Here is a 22,525-nt window from a genome sequence, read left to right on the forward strand (position 1 = left end):
TCTGAGGCAGTGTGATAATGCAAATAAATAAAAGCACAATCAGATATTTTGGAAAACACTCTGACACAGTTGCAAGGAAGGAAAACCTTCTTATAATAAGAGTCATAGGTTTTTAAATGAAATTATCTCTAATACTTTTTGTGTACACTTCATTATTTTATAACATATTTGTTCCATGTGCTAAATAAAAGGTTCCAGTTCTGGATAAATGCTATTTTGTACTCATGACACACCTTTGTATCTATTTTAGTGCAGTTATATAATATTGAATATCTCCAGTTACTGGTGATTTTTACTCTATATTAGATTACTAAATTTGTTAATGGAATTCATTCATCCTCTTTCACCCCAGATGCTTAACCATTGCATATAAAGTGATCCTTTTATACATTGGGGCAATAAAGTACTAAGCTTTAATCAGAACACTCATAGAACTGAATTCATTGCATAAATACTTTAGGAAGTAGAAGTATGTATTACAGGCTTGTGTTACAACAAATCTATATCTGCTTTGGCCTCTTTAAACTGAATGGTAGATTGAAAGTCCCACAATCAACTGTGATTAATGTATAAAGCTGGTGTTTCTATCCACAGTACATTCTTAAAATGAGGAAATAGGAGAAATTACGTAGCAGGTGCCTGTTCAGCAGAACATCACAAGTTCTTACATGGAAGATAAGAGAGTTAAGGATGTGACAGAGCTCAGTGGACCAGCCTGGCGTGGCTCAGGGAAATTCAGGGAAACATTACAGTCTAAAAGACAACACAGTGAATTCTCTGTACTTGGGAGTTTCTTCAGCATCAGCAATGATCAGAATTAGAGGGTTGCCAAGATATCTTAATAGCCTTTTTGCAATCTTTCAGCCTTTCTTACCATGGATTATACAGTAATCTGAAGGGTGGAGAAGTGTAGGATTTCAGCTGTGTATTTTTTGCTCCAGCAAATGAAGAGGATTTATCTTTTTTGCTTTGCATCAAGGATTGTAGTTCCAGGAGTCCTGCGGATTGCCGTAACATTCGGGTTTGCTCTGTGTTAATGACAGTGATCATTACGTTCTGCCAGATTGCATCAAGTATTTATACTTTTCTAGAAATTTCATCATCCAAACAAGAACTACACTTGAACGTGATTAACTTTTTAAATGTAAAACCATGGAAAAAAAAAAATCAAGAAAATACATATTTAGGATTTATAGGAAAGACTATGTTTCTCATGAGCGTAACTTTTCCATTTCAGATTTCAATACAGCTTCCCCTAAAAAAAAATATTATAAATATGAAAACAGAAGGGTTTTGCTAGAATTAAAAAAAAAACAAAACAGCATTGATACAGAATAGAAACTAAATTGAAAGCCATTTTTCAAAGTTCCTAAAACATCACTACATGTATTTTTCACAGCATTAAAAATATTATGTGCTGTAGTCATTGCAAAACTCTTTGGAAACTTAACGTTAATGCCTAAGAAAAATTATCTTAGTGACACAAGATATCAAGTGTTATGGTTCAGTAGCTTCCTGAAATAATCACTTGGGCTTCTATCCAGACAGGTATGTGAATAATAAACCTTTCTTCTGCTGGTTTAGAATAGAAAAAATAATCTCATTTTTTTTCTTCCTGTCTAGAATTTGAAGATGTGCATGTGAATGGTTTGACAGAATTCTGCTTTAAGAGTATTTCCCTATATAACTAGTGTTAAATTTAATATGAACAGTGGTTCAGAAGAGCTAAGTATATGACAGAAAGAATTGTCTAAAAACAATTAAATAGTAAAAGAACTTATCTTTCATGCTTTTCTTATTGGAATACAATCACACTTAGCTTTAGTGTTAGCATTTGATGTCATTCCAATTACAGAAATCTAGAAATAGATAAAAACAATGTTTTGTTACATACAAATAATTAAGGTTTGGAGCATGACTTCTGGGTTATGTGCAGGGAATGCCTCGTAGTGGAGATGTAGTTGCTCTTGTTATACCAGACTGTATTGTGAAGAGGGGCATTTTCCACAGGAAAGTAAGAATGAGAATCGTACTGAAAGGAATAATTTGACTACTGGAAGCTTCAATTGGTAGAACACTTTGTGATCTCTGACTTTTGTTATATTTGAGAGTCACTTTTGAATCTGATACAGAAGTAATAAGAAATCGTAAGCGCTGCCCTCAACTGCTAACAGCCAGAATATCAAGAGAAAAGTTTGGAAATTCAGTTATATTCTGCCAGCAGATCTCTGCTGGCATGTATTCAGTCTCCTTCATTATCTCAGTGAATAGACCACAGGTCTTCATGACTTATAAAGTCTTTGTGGGTTTGGAAAAACCTAATTTACAAAGCTAAAAGTGCAACACTCAACAATCTCACAAAACCTTATGTGTTTTTATAGAAAGTAAAATCCATCACAAATAGTATTCCATGTTTTGAAAAAAAATTGAACATTTTTTACAATTAAAAAGGTGACTTGGGCTTCTCTTTGGCAGTGCATTTTTAATAGCAACTGTCCATTTCAGATCTAAAAATTATTAAAGAATCCAAGTTTTAAAAGTTTATATTTTTAAAGTCCTTGAATGATATCCAGAAGATGGCCATTGTAGTGATACATATTGTTATCCTATAAATAAAAAAATGTATATTAATATGCAAATAACTTAATACAAGGTATTTACAATAAAATTCCTCTAAAATTGCTCAAAAGTAGTCTAAGAAAAGGAAAGCCTAAAAAAAGGAAATCTATAGTAACTTTTTATAAATTAATTTTGTACAAAACTTCATATGTCAAGTTTTTTCTTTAAATGGGCTGAACCCTGAAGGAAGAGCACTGTCCTGAAGAGTTTTGGCTTTTTTGCTAATGCAGACAAGCAACTCAATGTAAGCTTCTGGAACAAAATGATAAATGTGGTTTCTGTGTGTCTGAACAAGAAATAACACCATTTCATTTCTGTGTACACTATTGATTGTGATTTTGGTTGTGCTGTAATTCATTGTGTAATGGTGTGCTCTAGAGCAGGACCTAAAAAGATGACAGGTATAACTAAAAAATCCTCAAAGAAATTGATTATACATTTAAAAAAAAAAAAACAACCCACAGCAAGATACTTAGGTAATTTAGTCTCTTTTGTGTTTTTTTGTTTGTTTTTTTGTTTTGTTTGTTTTGGTTTTTTTCTGTGTTTGTTTGTTTGTTTTTTGTTTTCTAAACTGTGGCTGAAGTGGTTATAGTGCATTTGAAGACAGCAGATATATTTAATGAGGAGGTACACACATGAAGGAGGTTTCTTTACCTCAGTAGAGACCAGCACATGAGAACCAATGGTTAAAAGCTGTATCCTGAACATCTGAATTGGTAATAAAACAAACAAACAAACAAACAAACAAAAAACAACCAAAAAAAGCAACAGTAATGATTACTATACTTGGTACAAAGTGCCAGTTGAAGTGATGTCTTCTTCATGTGTTGCTATATGAAAATTATACTTTATGTCTTTCTAGAAAGGATTCTCTAGACAGCCATAACTTATTAGGCTTAGTACAGTTATAACTGTGGGAAATATGAAGATCTGAGAGAAACAGAGATAAAACTCTGGTGTAAGCTGCATTTTAAAAAATAATTTAAAAATGCATAAAGGAATTAAAGAATAAATAAGTAGTACTGAATGTAAAATAGATGATGCAGGCATAGTTGTGTGTCTACCATACGTTGCTGAGTGGTAAATTTTCATACATTCTTATTATCAGGAAATCTCTACATCTTAGATGCCATAATTCTTAGCTCCTAAAATAAAAATATTGAATAAGCTGATAAAAAAGATAATATTTGTCAACATGTAGAATTATTTCTTATTATAATACATTCTTAATTAAACGAGTCTGTAAATCAGATCGTATCTGTATTGGCTTATTAATATATAAGCAAGTTATTATCAACAACCAATAAACATCCTTCTCTGGGGAGAAGCTAAGCAAAATTTTATTTTCTACAGGGAATGAGGATTGTTTGTTTAAGGCTGTAATATTAAGTAATGCAATACTAGAAAGATGTATCATCCTTCAAGGGACCTTGGTTTTAAAGTTAAGGAAACACTCTTATCCCTACAACTACTTGATTGCAGCAGAAAAACAAATATATTTACCACTAAAAGAAACATTAATTCCCCTCCAAAATTTATATAAATATTTTACAATTACCTAATTCCTCAAAAACTAAATTGATTATGAATAGTTTATATTTTTTTTCTGTATCTGTAACCTGCAGGACTATTTAATCATATCTTGTCTGACTCTTGCTCTGCAGTACTGTAGATTTACAGTGCATCAGTGCCCCCTACAGCCTTGAATCACTAGTAAAATGATTTTGAAAAATATGCTATTGATCTTTGTTTTCAGAAAAAAGAACAGCTGTAAATCCTATTATATCCTGTAATTTTTTACTCCTTCCTTTAAAAGTGAAATCACAGCTCTTGACAAATGCTTGAGAAATTTAAGCTAAAAATCAAGACAGATCATGATATATTTCTGATAAATATATTTCTTCAGGAAAAAAAAAGCATATTAAAAGCATAAACCATAAGCATGAGCAATTCAGAATATATGTTTAAACTTTAAAATGAATAGTTACAAAAAGAAACCCTGGCTCTCAGAAGATCAAATTCTGTAATGTGTAGACTGTTCAGAATAGAGAAATCACTGCTTTGTCTGCAAAACTGCAGTTAGGTGTTCATGTATATTTTTGACAATTCACTAAAAATCACACATAAGTTTGGGATTTGTGTTGTCACCTTCAGCTCCTACTCACATCTTTCTCAAGTCACTGTTAAGTTTCTAGAAGCATTACTTATGGGTTTGAGAATTTACTTTGAAGCTCTGAAGTTTAAAGGAAGCAGTGGTTGGTCATAGCAATAGTGGAAAACTAGTAATATATCTGTGTATATGGAAAACCAGGAGTAGGGCTTCAGCTCATAAAACCTTGAGCTGTTAAAATTGCAAGCAGTGTCAAAAAGTAGACCTCTACTCCACACCCATGAGATCCCACCTGGAGTACTGTGTCCAGTTTTGAGATCCTCAACACAGGAAGGATATAGAGCTCTTGGAGCAAGTGCAGAGGAGAGCTGTGAAGATTGTCAGAGGGCTGGAGCACCTCTCCTATGAAGACAGGCTGAGAGAGTTGGGGCTCTTCAGCCTGGAGAAGAGAAGGCTCCAAATGAGACCTCATAGCAGCATTTAAGTACCTGAAGGGGGCCTACAAAAAAGCTGGGGAGGGACTTTTTACAAGGGTGTGTAGTGATAGGATGAGGGGGGATAGCTTTAAACTGGAAGAGGGTTGATTTAAGCTAGACATTAGGAAGAAATTATTTACTGTGAAGGTGGTGAGACACTGGCACAGGCTTCCCAGGGAAGCTGTGGATGCCCCCTCCCCTGGAAGTGTTCAAGGCCAGGTTGGATGGGGCTTTGAGCAGCCTGGTCTAGTGGGAGGTGTCCCTGCCCATGCAAGGAGGTTGGAACTAGATGATCTTTTAAGTTCCCTTAAAACCTTGGTCATTCTCTGATTCTATGATTATAAACCAATTAACTTCAAAAAAATGCCTGTCTCTGTGCTGTACAAGGACTTGTTCAGATATATATGCTCCAGACCAGCTTTCTGAAGCCAGATTTCCCCATTTTTCCTCTCTTCACCCACTCTTAAATTAAGAGGTAGATAGGAGGAGATGCTGCACTTCTAGTACTCATACAAGGTCCTAGTTGGCAAGCATGACTTAGCATTTCATAACCATCAAAAAAAGGCCTTATTGAAGTTACAAGATGTAATATGAAATTTTTACATCTGTAAGGAGCAAGGCTGAAGGCCAAATGACATCAGCCCATTGAAAATTCAATGATTTCTTAGACCTAACTGCCTAACATATTTAGCTGATGGTATAAAATTAAGTGGTGTATGAAATGAAGTGATTAGCTCACTTCAGTTTCTGGGCACTATAAACACAGGTGTGACATCAACAACTGGCTTCCAGCATTTACCAATTCTAAAATCCATTTCATAAATCAAAAGATACAAAACATTCTTAATGGAATTAAAGTATATTACAGAAATGCAGCAGAGTTCAGAACTCTTCAGTGGCAAGATGGTTCTAGCTGCAAGTCAGATTAATTTTATTTACAGCAATTTATTATTTTTTTTTTCCTTCAAAATACATTTTCTGATATAAACAGAGTAAGGTAAATTCTCTCATTGGGCATATGGCCTTTATTCGGTTTTCATTACATTTTACTAATTGAAGGAACTTCTTATATTTTGCTAAAAGAGGTGTATTTGTATCTCCTAAGCCCTGCTAAGCCCTTTACAAATGACAAAGCACAATCTTCATGCCACAGTGGATTTTATTTTCATCAAATCAAAAGTTTAGATATTTTTAATCTTGAATTCTTAATTTGCTCTTTACATTTTTCACAAGGAAACCATGAAGTAAATTAAAAAAAAAAAAAGAAAGAAAGTTAACAGTAAGAACAACAAAGTAATCTCATAACTTTTTAATTTCCTGATTGTGTCCAAATGATACCTTTCATTAAAAAAGCTTAGGATTTTGATATGATGATGATGATGATGATGATGATGATGATGATGATGATGATGATGATGATGATGATTTGGCTTATATTCTTATGTCTACTGGCTTTAAGAGAATGACCCTGTTAAATCACTAATATTGATGCTTTAAATATAGGTGCCCTTCATGACTTAGAATTACTGAAGAAAGAATGGGAGAAAAATACAGTGCAATAGTATTCACTCTGCCTTTGAGAATATTCTCCTAGTTTTACCTCAGGTTTCTCTTTGTCTCTTGCTTTGGCAGGTGCAGATCACAACCAGATACTTGAACCTTCAATGACATACCATTTGGGTTCAGATAGTGTTTATGAAAACCAAAAGCTTTTAGGTTCAATAGATGGGAAATACCAACTTATTTAAGTGTTACCCTGGAAGAGGTTGACCCCTTTATAATTTCAATATAACACACTTTTTAGTTTAATATGTTCTCTGCCTCCATGTGATCTTGCCGTATCACAAGCTTTAGGCTGGTAAGAAAATGGGAGGGTATGAATAATCCATTTTTAGAATTTTTCTGTTAAGTAATCCAGGTCAAGAAAAGGCAGCTCCTTAATTATTCCTACACCTAACCAAAACTGTGTAGTTCAGTGCAGCACAGTGGCATGTTGTTCTTCTGTTGCATTTGATCTTGATTCCTCTGCAGACAGTTTTGAGTGCCGTTTTGCAATTTGGAAGGAAAGACCAAAATCTACTGACAAGGCATCTGGGGTTTCTTGTTTGTGAACTTCTGCACTTTTCTTGCAGTTGTTCACATTAACAATAAAACTTCTCAGTTTTGATAATGCCGCCTGTTAGCTATCTTTCCATGTTTTAATATTTTGATAAATGAGAGTCACATTATCTTGCTAATCTTGGAGTCATATCAGTGTCTTCATTACAAACTTAAATTGCTTAAGAGTTTAAAATTGCTGGTTTAGGTTGTAACAGGGTAAAGTAAGATCTATCCTTGCTGTAAAGGTATGCAATTAATAAGGAATACTTTTAGCAAATGTTTTGAATACCTAAAAATGCTTTGGGATTTTTTTCGGTTATATAATCAAAACATACGTGATTTTAAGTGTGCCGTAGTGATTAGAACTGAGAATTTGTCCTCACTGGTCGGAGTTAATTTGTTTAGTTTCATCGGTACTACATGGAGAAAGGTGGTCACCTATCTTACAATGGGATGAACTGAAGATGCCTCTCTCCATGTAGATCATCTACAGAGAGAACCAAGGTGATGACCTCAGACAGTTTTCCAAACTCTTAGGCAGATAGTGTTTGACAAACTAAATTCTGTCCCAAGAGTTTTTTGGCTGATGAAATGACTTAAATATTTAGGAGGGAAAAGGCCATTTTGGGTGATATTCTGATGCCTTGGAGAATTTGGAACTGAAAAGAGGTTGAACGTGAGGTCATAAGTATTGAACATGTTAATTACTATGTTAATGATTTTTCTTGTTGCTGCTGTCATTGTAATTGTTAGACTATTTGTTCCCTCTCAAGTAAAGTGAGAGTGTTCACTACAAAAACACATTGTGGCTGAAATTTAAATAGTTTTCCAATTGCTTGAAACAACAGCATCTAACAACTTTCCTTTAGGAAAATTCCATTAATAAGAACATCCCTTTGTTTAGTGTGCCCTTACAGTCATTTTTATGTTATTACAAGGAAGAAGTAAAAGACATCTAGCTGCATTGCCTCTTATACTAGGACATTCAAAATATGATAGTGCTTGGGGGGGGGAGGAAATTATTAAACTGTAAACAATAGGAGGCAGCACATTTTTGCACATGCATACACATAAATATCCAAAACTAGACTTTTGAATTCTCAAACAGAAGCCTCCTAGTTGGTAGCTGCAATCAGTATGAGGTGGTTGTAAATTTCTATAATGTTTGGACCAAACAAAAGTAGCACATCCTGAAGCTTCCAGTTTTTCAAAAGACATGACATAAAAGCACCATTTAGGAGGCTGATCTCATATTGTGCTTCTACATAGAGTGTGAGTGCTGGGGTTATGGAAAGAAAAGTGAGTGCTGAAAAACAAGAGCTCCTAAAAAGAATATGTGGTCTTGGGGCCAGGAAGGAAGGAGGTGAACATTCTGGCTGGAGGAAAAATCCTGGAAGTGGGGGAAGTTACTGAAGATGAGAAAGATGCATGGAGATGAATATCAGGGGCTGCAAAGGGACTGTGGCTGATAACAGTCAAGACCAATTACTACAAGAAGTGGGTCAGTGTGAATCAACATGACTTTCCACCTGAGTTTCCCAGACCAGCTGGGAAGAAAGTTGGGAAGGAAGTGGAGACCTAGTGAACATAACAGGGCATGGGGTGGACTGAGGTCATGAGGGGGTGCATGAGATAATCAAGCAGGATAGGAGCTCTTATCTTGTTGGGTTTTCAGTAATCCCCAGTACTCAGATCCATTGTGAGAGGTTTTTTACTCTCTCATCTATGAAACATGCTTCATTGACAATAAAATAATTTTTTCCTCATTAAAAAAAATTTATATAACAGCCTATTGTTTTAATGTTTTATCTGTTATCTTGTAAAATAGTATTAAGGAAGTTTTCAGCAGTACAGTTGTTTTACTATTACCTGTTGCTGTCACGGGGGGGGGGTTTGACCTGCCATATTTACAACATTCTTTCTTATACACTCAATGAGAATGCAGTAATATTTTAATTAAATGCCAGATTACTGATGAATACATGATGTTTGTGTTTATGCATGCCAGACTTTCTCCAGCATTAAGATATAATTAGAAATTAAGTCTAGAAGAAAGACTAGATAATATGTAACAGTACTCTGCATTTTTAACTCTTTCTGTACTAATGATTTCTACATGTCTGTCTCATCTTGCTCAGGCCAGCTCTTACAGTAGTTTCAATATGGTGTGATACATGATGCCTTTTTATATTTCGATCTCTCTTCAGTCACACAGTCTTTGAACAGCGACATGCTTTATCTCCAACAATCTTAATTAATATTTATAAAGAAATGTAGGCCTCCCCTACATCTATTATGTAGGCAATAACTATTTTCAGCACATAAGGAAAAAATGCAAAAAGAGATTAAGGACTCTGTCTCTGAAAATTACTTAGATGCCTAAAATCAAAGTACTTCCTCTCAAAACTGCATTTTAGCTGTAGTGTAATCAGGTTCCATTGATACTCCAGAATGCAAAGGTGTGTGTTTATATGTATTTCTGGAAGTACCTCGATTCTCTTGAGAGTACCCCTTACTCCTGTTAGGTTCTGAAAATGGCTCAACTCATCCTTAGTAAGTGTATCTCACAGAGGGCAAGATCTACTAAGCATTCCCAGAAGAAATTGAGTTGAGAATGTAGAAGACCTATCCAGTGGTGGTACATACCTACTTTCCCTTTTTATTTTTTTCAGATCAGCAGTAAGAGCACTGTTCTGCTTTATCAGATAGTGGACTTCAGTTGTGTCCTCACCTTGATGGAATTACAAGCTTGCCAGTCTGCTACCAGAAGTGCTGTAGGAATTCTACAAACCAGTCCCTTGGTCTATTCTGTCCTGCATAGAACAAGCATTAGGTTGAGCAGAGAAAGGAAAAGTCTTCAACATATGGTTCTTATCCCTTGGTTTAGATTATTCATCTGAGTACAGATTTGGATTTTTCCTCTGTATCAACTGTTTTTTTTTTTAATATTTCTCTTGAAGGATTTTGGTTCCTTTCTTGGTGAGGCAGGGCTCTAGGCATGTGGAGAATCTTCACTGTGCACAAAGACCAAAGGCTTGGCCACTACAGTTCCCAAAACTACAGTGCAGAAGCCTTACCTGACGTGCATGAATACTTCAGAAATCAATTACATATTTAGGATCTAGAAGTGATTTTTCCTTTGTCACACACACAAACATTGTGCAATGATATGCTATAAGTAATCTTCCATTTTGGAGTCTTAAGTTACGGATGGTGTCACAGAGGTGGAAGAATGTCTCTTGAAGCTGGGTAGAAGCTTTGATAAACAGTGACATCATTCTGGAACTAAGATTTTTCAGATAGCTCTCTCAGCATCTCTGTTACAGGAACTCAATTTATCTAGTACGATGTACTCAGCCATTTCAGACTAGGACAGAATTGTTATACTCTAATCTTGCAGAGTCTTTTCAGAAGGACAAGTACAGTGCCATGTTAAAAACAAACAAACAAACAAACAAACAAAACATTTCTTATCTCCTGAGAGAAGTTTCAAGGAGGAAATGAAAATATTTTTTCCATTCAAAATCACTTCTTTCAAGAAACAATGAGTTGCATAAATCAGCACAGAGAGTACTCAGGCCTTTCAAGTGTTACTTTCCTAAACAGCAGCTACGATGAAACTGGAAGAGGTTTTCTGATATTGACTAAACGTAAAACAGAAAGGTGAAGTTCAGACAGATTCAAGATTTGCTGCAGAAAGTGTAAGATCTGCACATTGGTCCATGCAGTGCTCCTTCGTCGAGTTTAGTGTTTGGATGACAGAAAATTGAGAGGCTTAAAAGGATGAATGGGGAAGGCTATGAAACAGCAAAACCAAGCCAAAGTAATATCCAGTGAACAACTGAGAGATTCAGTGCTCCCTCACTTCTGCAAGCCAGCTAAGTAAAAGGAAGACTGGATTTGGTACAGAAATTCAGTTGTGGCAAAGCCATTATTTGTCAGGTTCTGAACTTAGGGACTAAAAGGTGGTTGGTTTTGTTTGTTGTTTTGTTTTTTTTCAGATATCATCTAAGGGAGACTCTTCTATGGAAGACTTTGATACCTTGTTTAAGAAGGCTTTTGCTATTACACTTTTGACATATATGGTTAATGCAAAATCTGTGTCACAATTATCTGTTGTAAAGTCTATGGAAATTACATGCTTTCAAGCAAGCGGAACTGGAGTCTGAGTATTTTGAATTTCACCTCCGGTGGGAGGATATTTCCAGATGGCTCCCTTGAGAGGTCTCTTGAAGGTCTCAAAGGGTTGGAAATCGAACAGACCAAGCTGTATCTGTGGTATATAGGCTATGTGATATGCTCCTTTGTAGCTGTTTTGAGTGTTGTTGGGGTTTTTTTTGTGGTTTATCAGTGGTAAGAGCTTCTCGGCAGCTGCAGTTGGGATACGGTCTGTAATGCTGATATACCTTGCAGTAACTTTTGCAGTGGTGTTTCATGGAGACTTACAAAACTTTGTTGGTAATTGCCCTTTCAGTTTTACCTTAGTCTATATACTTCCTTTTTCTCTTTCACCTCCCTTTCCATATCTGACATTTCTTCCCAAATCTAGCACCACTATGCATCCTGGAGTTCATGATTTTTTTTCTTTGGATTTGTAGAACAAGCTTTTATAAACTTGGTTGTATCTTGTTAATTGCATTCTCACACCCTTGGCTGCACTGTATATCAAATATATTATTTGCATTGCTAAGAGTTTGCACCATTAAATGAGATTCTGTGTGTGCAAAAGCAGTTGCAAATGATATACCAACTGTGAATTTTTAAATGGAAAGCTGCAACTACAGTATCACTGAGTTCTGCTACCAAATGTTGTGCCTAGTAGGAGGAAGAAGCTGGGCTCACAGCCTGGAACATACATTGAGAACTGAATTTTTTAAAGAGATATGCCTGATCGTAAGTCATCTTTCTTTTAAGGACAGACACCTGATTCTTCCAAATCAAACAAAGATAGGGATGGGGGAGGAAATAAGATTGAGATATAAACTGCTGCACAAAAATAATCCCCCTCTGGTAACCTCTTAAATTGTTTTCTCAATTACTGTGTCGAGTGATTTAAGTGTTTTCTCCAGTAGGGTAAGTGCACAGATCTACTGTTCCATAGATTCACTGAAGTCAGTGAAATGCCATTTAAAGTATTATTCTTGACATGCTTGGGAACAGTGAAATAAATAGCTTGTGAAAGGCTTTGTTCATTCTTGCCAAATTACATGCCAGGTACTAGATTTTTTTAATTCCTGTTTAAACTAACATTTCCATGAAGTGTAGTTGTTTTCAGTTTCATAGGGAAACTATATTGAAATTATATTCTACCATGCCTGCTAACGTCCTTGAAAAATCTTTCTTTTGGCTCCAAAATCTAAAACATTTGCTTAAAATAATCTGTCACAACCTAAGAAAAATGGCATGTACACACTTCGCCGATTAAGAAAATTGCAAATAAAAGCAGTTGCTTCCCAGCACAAATTACTTTATTGACAAGCTAAAAATACAAACTTCCTTATCACACTCATATCAGATAAGGCTAAATCCATTACTTCAGTAATAAAATGTTAAGTGCCTAAGTACCAGAAGATACAGGCAGTAGAGATGTTATCGTATCATTGGGACCCCCTTGCCATTGCATGTCTCATCAACCTGCTTCAGGAAAAATGTCAGAGTGCTTGTGCAGACATGACTGCCATCATCCTGATAATTCATTACCTTAGGGACAATTCTGCTCTTCTTGCAGGTCTCAGTTGGAAGTCCATTATACAGACAGATCACCCCTATGCAGGGGGGGGGGGGGGGGGGGGGGAATTTCTTTCTTATATTTAAGTGGGATTTTTTATATTTCAGTTTGTATCCATTGCCCATATACTTTTCACTGGCCACCAGCAAGGAGAGTCTTGATTCCAGGTTTTTCCCTACCTTCTACCTCAGGCATTTATACGAATTGATAAGATTCCCCTGAGCCTTCTCTTCTCCAGGCTGAACAGCCCCAGCTGGTCCAGGTCCCTGGCCCAGGCACAGGGGTTAAACCAGCAACCCAGTGTGGCTGAGCTCTTGCACTGCCCAGTCAGCACACAGCCAGTGCTGTGTTAACTTCTTGGTTAGTGCCTCTAACTCCACACACTAGTAATTTCAGACTGCTTTTGAAAAGAGAAGTGTAGGAAGCACAGTCAGTTAGGTTATGTGTGTTTTTGTTTAACGACATAATGTCAAGGGTGAACCCGGAGTACTGTATCACTGCCATTCAGTTGATCATTTATCTCCTTGAGTGGTAAAGAATGTAAAATAAAATAAACAAGACTTCAAATAGCACTAACATTTATATTTAGACAAGCATTTCCAACTTACATGCACTCAGCCATGAAACACAAGGCTACAGGCCTCTAAAACTCAGCTGTTTGACCTCATATTAAGATTAAAAACAATGTGTTGATGCTTGCAGCAGGTTAGAAGATCTTTGTTTACAATATTGACCGGAGATGTAGTGACAGGCTGGGAAATTGAAAAGAAAAAAACCCAGAAAATTGTGGCCTTGTTGTGTAGTATCAGTGAATCAATTTTTGGCTGATTTATTTTTCTTACACTTTGTCAAAGCTTCTAACGCCTCAATTACTTAATTACTTTAAACGCTTCCCGGCTCATTATTCAAATAAATGTTTTAGTTAAACTGCATTGAGCCAAGGTCATTGCTAATTCCCTGCAGTGGCTTGAATGGCTACAGAGGTCTGTCCCACTAACCAGCCCAGGCAAACTCTTCTCTGCTTCTGCAGCACGGCAGCGAGCTGCAGGGTGCCTGGAAGCCATGCTGGCTTGCAAGCAGTCAGGCACCATTTAGAAGCAAAACATCCAGAACAGCACTGTGACGAGTGACACCCTGCAGAAGACTAGAAAATGAACCAGAGAGAAATCAACCTGCCCAAGGAGCTTTCCTTTCTTTCTTCACCACTGATTAGAATGTCAACCAAAAAAGCGAAGCAAGGCTGTGTCACTTGAACTGTTTAGATTTTATTTGAAACAGACTCCTGTCATTCTAGAGATAAACAGTAGCTTCCCATCAGAAAGGGGATTTGAAACTTCCATGTCTGGAAATCTGGACACAGGAACGCGTATTTTGCCAGTCAGGCAGATCCCTCTCATTCATTCTATTACCTCTCGTGGTTGCTGTGACCAGATTCAGAGGAATAAATTTTGCTATGGTCATCCAGAGGATTATCTGTGATTAGAGAAATCATCTTTCTAATAGCTAGAAGTGACAGCTTCCCCATGTTTTGTTTTGTTTAGTTGGTGATGGTTTGTTGTTTTTGGTTTTTTGTTTTGTTTTTTTCCAGGAGGAACAGAAAATTCAACCCTAAATCCCAGGAATAGCTCCCAATAAATTTCTCCTGTAAATGCTTGATTCTCTATGTAAACCTACTATTAGTTCAGAGTTTGTAATACATTTAGTTTTGGTTTAGGGAGAAAAATTAAGGCTTTAATTTTTTTTTAATCAGTGTTTATAATCTCAGCAGCAGGTGACTAAGCACTTTTAATTTGCTGTACTAGCCTGATAGAAGGTAAGACACACATTACTGCACCCTTCATGTTGCTCTGAACGGAATAGCTCATATGAATATCATGTTAGTCATTTCCCTTGAGAGAAAAGGATGGTTATAAACCTAGCAATTTCTTTATTGTAATTCTGTTCATATAAATAGAAATAATGTTATTCCGTTCATGTAAACAGAAATAAACAAGAAGTCACTTATTTTCTTAAAATTCCAAGCCTCTTATCAGCAAGTTCTCAGCCTGCTTGTTGTCTGCCATCTTTTTGGATGCTCTTCTCTAACCACCACAGTGTGTGTCTTTTGGCTGTGTTATGTATTGCATGCAGTCTGTGTCACTGCTTCAGCATTCCATCCTAATACTTTCCCTCACCATAATCACTCTGCATGTCTCCTCTTTGTTGTTGGGACAGGGACAATTTCTTGCCAGCATCATCCCAGCAGCCCCATACTGGTGCCTTATTTGCCCCAGGAAGCTGGTGGTGCCAAGTCATCCTAGGCCCCTGTCCAGGTTCTCTCCTTCCTACCTGCCTCTCAGCACATATAATTGTTTTTGTACATGTGCTGTGTTGATAATTCAGAGTACTGATTTTTCAGTAGTGACCTTTGTACACTACATGGGATGTAATACATTGTTTTCTTTCTGAATATTAGTAAGATTGTTACTAATTTCTAAAATATGGATTCCAAAAAGTAAATTATTGAAATCAGTTTTCAAGTTCTTCTGACTAAATGGGATACGTTGGAAATTTGGAAGCTAGATTTGAGAAGATACATGCCTGGAGTGGTGAATGCGAAGTCACACTCAAGTTGTCTCAGCACACCACTAACTCCCCATCTCTCTTGCTTCTGCAGACACACTCTGTTCTCATGATGCATCATCCCTTTCAGATGCTTCTTTTTAAGACATACTGCAACCTCTACAGTATGGTGAAGCAGAAGTTTTAGCTGATTCAAGAGCAGGTGACAAGGAGAGAATGGAGGGTGCAGCAGGTGGCAATATACAATTATTTAAATTTTATTTTTTGTAAAGCAGGTTTATACTACTGTTTTCACCAAAATGAGTAAGAATATGGCTGTTGATGTTTAACACATTGCCAAAAATGCTGACTGGCATTGTATGGAGTATTTAATTTCTGTGTACTGTTTTGGACAAAATGTTAGTGACATTTCAGTTCAGCCTAGTCTCCCTTTCTCTAATGTGCTTCTTATGACTTGATTCCTTTCACTCTGCCCTCATTATAGTAAATTGTGTGATGCACGTAAGTCGTTTTGGTTGGTAAATTGGTAGCCTTAAATTTGCATGGTTTTAGTGAGTCACAAGTTTGGCTCATAAAACAAAAACCAGTTGATAATGAGGACAAACAGATGATATTGAAACTAATTTCTAGTAACTTTGAGGTAGGAAACCATTGAAAAGGAGGCAAATTATTAACGTAGTATAGTAGTTAATGTGAGAGCTCAGAAAACTGAGAAGAGAGATATAATGTCATTCTAAATAAGACAATTTATGGGGAACAAAAAAGAAAACAAAGTATCTCCCTTTCCCTCCCCTCTCCACAGTTATTTCCATGAATTGAAAGATGTTTTATTGCTGTATTACAGGATTTTCCTTCTGCATAGGCATGCTTAATCTACTTGTATGGAAATCATGTCTTCTAGAACAGTCTTACAAGATTTGGTAACTTCAAGCAATAAAATATTTACTAATACAAGCTTGTATTTATTTATCACTCTGTTGTTAACATCCACTGAACAGGAGGACTTAGGAGAACATGTACAAAATGTGCTACATACATGGAGATTATTTCTTGCTCCCTCTTGGGAAGAAAATATATTCATTATAGTTTTACTAGATTTCAGGAAGGGGACTTGATTTGGGAATTACTAATATACTCATGTTTTCTTAAATATAATCTGAATTTCTAAACAAAAAAGCCTACAGTTTTTAAATTAAGTTAAAGTATAGTGGCAAAATTAACTCTTGTGATATTGGTTTTGTTTTGATATGTTGTCTCTCTCCTTTCAGGATTCCTGTACCTACACATCTGTCAACGGCATTCCCTATGGTTTCTTCTGGTGTGCCTGAGTTACCTGAGCCAGTTGTGCCCTCTCAGATTTCCCCCAAATTGCAGTCTGTATGCCAGGAAGGGCTGTGCCGTAACGGAGGGACTTGTCGTCCTCTCTCTCTGCCTACTGGGGCCTCCTCATTTTGGTGCGACTGCCCACTGCACTTCACTGGTCGGTTCTGCGAAAAAGGTAGTCATGGTTTATTAGTTTTGAAATGCAAATCTTACGCTTCTTTGGAGCAGGAAAAGGGGAAGAGGTAACAATCATCATATTTCCCTTCTTTTCATCCCAGTTACTGTTGATAACTCAAGAACAGATTAATTGAGGCATTAAGATTAATACTTACTTGCAATGTAAGATAGGCAAAGGCAGAAGAAAGTTAACTTAAGAAAAAATTTCCTCAAAATACTTTGTTTCCCATTTCTATAGCTTATTCTATTTTGTAATGAATTAATTCATATATTTTTGAATTTTCAGTGTTAAAATTGAATTCTGTTAATATCTTCTATGCACTTGGTATCTGGGCATTCTATTTGCACTTGCTTTCAACACATGGGACCCATGCAAACTGCACCATAAAATAGTGGAACCTAAAAAGACTGTTTCCTTCAGACATAACAGATTTAGTTGCCTTTCAGTGTGCATTTCAATGAAGAATGTTCAGTATTTTTGAGTGTTTTATTTATTTACACACGTTTTATGTGCCAGAATTCCCTTCTGTGTTCCAAAGAATGTAGTTAACATCCTTTGTATCAGCATCATCTGCAGTATTTTGGATGGCAGCAGGTTCTGGCTTTTATGGAGGATTAACCCAGAAGAAAGCAATATTAAATATAAGCAGGAGCTTGATAGACATGCTGTAGTAATAGGCCATATCAGTGTATATGGACAACTCTCTTTTGGCATGTTGTCTGGATCCCAGTGGTGCCTTCCACCAGAGTCTGATTGCTGCCTTCTTCTGATGGTTGATCTGTCAGTCTCCAGTAGTCTCATAGGTTTGGTGTTTTTAATTAAAAATGACATATTCTGTGTTTGAATCATACTATCTGGGCTGATAACTGGTTCTTCCCTGTGCCACCGACTTTGGTAGAAGTACCTTCCACTCTTTTGACTAAGACAGCTGTTTTTGAGTTGATCTTTCAAAAACATGTCACACTGATAAGTTTTCTACTTTGAAGCTTAACCAGTACAGGCCTGCTGAGTACATACAATGGGGTGAGTTCACTGTCTTCTAACTGCATTTCCAAGGGACTTTCACGTGTTTATCATACCTGTGTAAATGAAGTGGTCCCCTTCTCTCTCTTTCTGGGACTTGATTTCAAAAATCATGTGTGAAAATATGACTTATGATTAGCTGAAGAGCAAATTAAAAGCAGGCAAGTATTACAACAAGTCACAGTTGTAAACAATTCCGTTCGATAAAATCAGAATACAGGCTTTAAAAAAACCTGACACAAGTAGCTCCTTTTGAGAATATAACCTCAGCAGCATAATAATATCATGCTTTTAATCGTTGATTGTCTAGTTTCCGTTAGATATCTTTTTTTTTTCTAAAATTTGAAGAGGTGTCATTTGCTTTGCTGAAGCTTGCAAACATGCTTGGTGATGAGATTTTAACAGTGATCCATTTTTTTGCGTAGGATGTGTTTTTTAATAGTTCTGGCTCTGGAAGAAGAACATATTTTTTTTTTCCCTTTGTGTGAAGGAGGCAATTAAAAGAGTTCCTCTTTTCACAGAACTCTGCTTTTATCCTGTGCAACCCCACCATCCATACAGGGAACAGCTTCCTGCTTTGGGCTTAGTGCTCCCAGGTCAGCAAGGGGTGTAATATGTGACAGGCTCATCAGCACCTCACTGGGCCAGCTACAACCCAGGCCATGTGCTGTCATATTGCATATTTATATAGATCAGGATCAGACTTGATGTGTTCTGTGTTCAGCAGCTGAAAAGTAACCAAAGCATTATGTGATTTTATTTAATCCAATAAATATCAATGAGATTGATAATTTTCATGCCATGAGACCAGAAATTACCCAACTGAACCACAATTATATTATAAATTCAGGGAGCAGTTCTTCCAGAAGTCTAGAGAGAACTCATAATTACAGGAGATAAGGGCATCTGCAATCATTTTACAATTTACTACAGACCTTGCAAAGGCGAAAGTAAATTATCGTGTATGCAATCCAGAAACTGTGTTCTAGTCAAGGAATTGTCACTTGACTCATTAAAGATAGCTGTGAACTTTTTAAGTCATGCTGTAATGTATACCTGTACATTTCAGAAGTATGTACTTACTAATAATTGCAGTGATCTATCTTGTACCTACCAATAAGTACATTTCAGCAAGAAAATATATCACATACTAAACTGGTGTAGTAATGGTCACACAGCATACCGCAGGGTCTTATAGACAAATCCTGTGTAGGCATCTTGGCTTCAGTAGAATGTGTGTATTTGTTTATTTCATGTCTAGGTTAAGATACACCACTTAAGTTTCTTAGTCACAACTGTGTATTTCTGACAGCATAGAATACCATCTTCTTGAGTGAAAACAAGTGAATGTCGTTATCTCAGTTACATGGTTCAACTCAATAGTGTTACTAGATGCAGTATTGCATTTTCTTATTTATTGTTCCTTAACTAATAAACTCCAGCAGTTTGTTCTGCCCTTACGAGAAATACATTAAAGTAGTAAGTGTCATCATGGATACATAAGGCCAAGCCAGTTTATTTAAATACGTTGTTTATTTACTGTAAGCAATCAGATACCTCTGAAATGAGAAATGCCCATTTGGAAAAATGGAAAGCTATCTTTATTTTTCTAAGGAAACACAAAATTATGGATACATAATGCAGCTTAGAAAATTTGCTGCCAGTGTAAATGTAATCTTTATTACTAAACAGTAGTGCTTGGTCATCTAATAGAAAGGGAGGGTTGTGTAGATAGGGAATGCAGTGAAAGGTAGCTAGTGTACCTTTTTTTCTTTTTCCTTTCTGGGTAAACATATTTTTTACTTTAATATGAAATGTATCATTCTTTCCTCCATCAAACAATTATTTATTAGCTAAGCTGTTACATCTGCTTCATTGTGAAATCCCTGCACACATGTGGAAAAAAATGTAATGCTTCTGCTTTAGCAAGAAGGCAGATGGTTGTCTATTACTGTAAAGTTCATAGCAATAGGTTTGGAATATCACTGTCTTGCATGTGCAAAGAAAGCATGTCCATGACTGTTAATTAAAAGATTAGCATTTTTTAAAGTCTCCAAAATTTTTAGTATTCTGTGAAAGTATTTTAAATTGTTCCATAAAAAGAGTATTTAAATGTCATGTGTTAAAACCAGGAAATACGTTTAATTTGATACATTGCCTGTGTATATTATGTACATTACTTAAAGGTCAACTCCTTTGACAAGGCTGAAAAACCAGGAATAAAATGAGAGGCTATTACAGGCATTTATCTTGCAGCAATCCCACCTGGTCACTTAGCTACATTTTTTCCCTGAGAAACACTTGTTGAATTCCTGTTTGTTGACCAATGTTTGTGTCACCTCAAACATTAGAGTTTTCTTTCATTAGCTGCTTTTCTAGGCATTTTTCTTGACTTAACATTTCTAACTTTTTTCATTATTTAGTATAATTCAGCTCTGCTGACAGGTTGGGTTTGTTTTGAGGTTTTTTTGTCTTTATGTTTTGTGTTAGAAAATAAATGTGATTAGTCAAATTTCTGTGACTTCAGCCATACTTAGAACGACACAATCTCATGTCTGCTGTAGGAGACATTCAAGACTCAGTTTGAGGTATCCAGAAAGAACAGTGTATTGTTACCACATATCCTCTTGTTTTTTCCCAGAATTCAAGTGTCTTTTCACCCATTTTGTCCTCCCTCAAAATGTTTCATAACTTTGAAGGACTCTGTAAATAGAAGAAATAATGTGCTTAGATATGTTTAACTTCGGCAATTCTTTTGATGTTCTAAACCACAGCCAGTGTCTAAACTCTTGAAAATACCTATTGGTTTCCCACAAAATGCACTTGTTTGTATATGTGACATCACCTCTCTAGTGCTTGGGCTAGATGGAAAAAGAAAAAAAAATAGTAAGTATTCCCTTCAGATTTAGAATGGTGGTTTAGAAGATGAGGAGGCTAGTTAAGATTTAGCCAGAAATCAAATAACTTTGTACACTGGCTTTGATTCCTTAGTTGCAATTATAGCAATTTTAAAGTTGTGTGTAGGAAATAGCTAGTCATTCGCAATTTACCTAAGACAATGAAATTCAACAGAAGTAGTGTTTTGGTGAGCAGTGCAAAAAGGAGTTATCTAAATGAACTTAAAAATTCTCCTCTGCACTTCTACTCATGGACATAGTCTTGAAGTGAACAGTGTCAGACTGGGCAAACTTTATGAGGTGTAATTTCATAGCACTCTGTAACTACATCTTCAAGTAATCTCATTAGCTGCCCAGTCACCTGGACTTAGCAGATGGTCCCTAATGTTTTCCTTTTCTGAAGACATCTAAAATATCTGCAGTCTTATGCCATCTTGTTTTGTCAGGTACTACCTACCAGTTTTTTTTAATTTTATTGTGGGTTAATTTGCTGAAGTGTTTTTGAAATTGAAGGAAAACAGGATTTTGAGGGAACAGCAGCTGGGTTCACATGGAAGGGGTGAAACCATTTTCAGCTAACACTTCTGCCTTCTTGAACAGTTTTGTAGAATTTTACCACCTCAAAGCCAAGTGCCAGTGTGACTGAGCTTTAATAAAGGTTAATATTATGTTTTCATCTAATTTAGAAATTATATCTGAGATCCAGTGGAGTGTGTATGCTTTACATGCATTTAATTGTAAGAGTGTAAGAAATCTGTCTGATTCATGCACTTAATATATTCTGCTACATCAGGTTCTGAATCAGAATCTCTCTATTCTGTTCCTAGTTTGGTCATTTGTGTAGCTTTTCAGTAAAAAACAATCTACATCTCAAGCCCTTTGAGGGGACTTCATGAAATGGTAAACAGATACGGCAATTTTCTATGTTTATTAAGAATAGATTAAAAATGTGATTAAATTACAGCCTAAGATACACCTTAGTTATACCTAGAGGAAAGAGTAACCTTGCTGAGTTAAGGAAAGAGCTTTTCAAGCACTAGCCAACTAACAACTGGTGTTCCAGTCTATGTAAAGCTATTTACCATTGCACTGCCACTTTCCCCTAAAGCACCATCTTCAAAACAGTTATAGGTTCTATCTCTATAGGGCATAATATAGAGCTATAGGGTTCTCTTACTGAATAGAGACTTGAGAAATATTCTGGAAGTCTCTTCTGGGAAAGAACGTTATGGAGCTTGTTGTATGCCAGTTGCTTTAAAAGATTATTGTGAAAACAGTTGATAGTGATAGTAACATTTTAAACTGTTGTCAGTTTTCTAGTGCATTCTCTGTTTTGTATTCACATCCATTGACATCCAGTCATGAGCCATTTAAAATAATCAAGTATTGTTTAAAATTTATTTTTTCATTTGGATGTTTTAAAAAATGAGACATCTGTAGCATTTTCTTATAAAGGTTTGCATGGATAAGCACTTTTTACAGTTATCCTTTATTTCTGAGAAAAACAAT

The 22,525-nt window shown here is 36.1% G+C and overlaps 1 protein-coding gene across 1 annotated transcript in view; it reads left to right on the top strand.

Moving 5' to 3' along the window:
- Positions 1 to 22,525, top strand: part of EYS (eyes shut homolog) — a 686,220-nt gene that overhangs the window by 474,947 nt on the left and 188,748 nt on the right. Inside the window, exon 28 of the mRNA XM_051613735.1 lies at positions 16,864 to 17,093. Within this exon, the coding sequence (XP_051469695.1) occupies positions 16,864 to 17,093 (230 nt within the window). The remainder of the gene's footprint in view (positions 1 to 16,863; positions 17,094 to 22,525) is intronic.

This window comes from Apus apus, chromosome 3, assembly GCF_020740795.1.
Source record: "Apus apus isolate bApuApu2 chromosome 3, bApuApu2.pri.cur, whole genome shotgun sequence".
In the NCBI taxonomy this organism is placed as follows: domain Eukaryota; kingdom Metazoa; phylum Chordata; class Aves; order Apodiformes; family Apodidae; genus Apus; species Apus apus.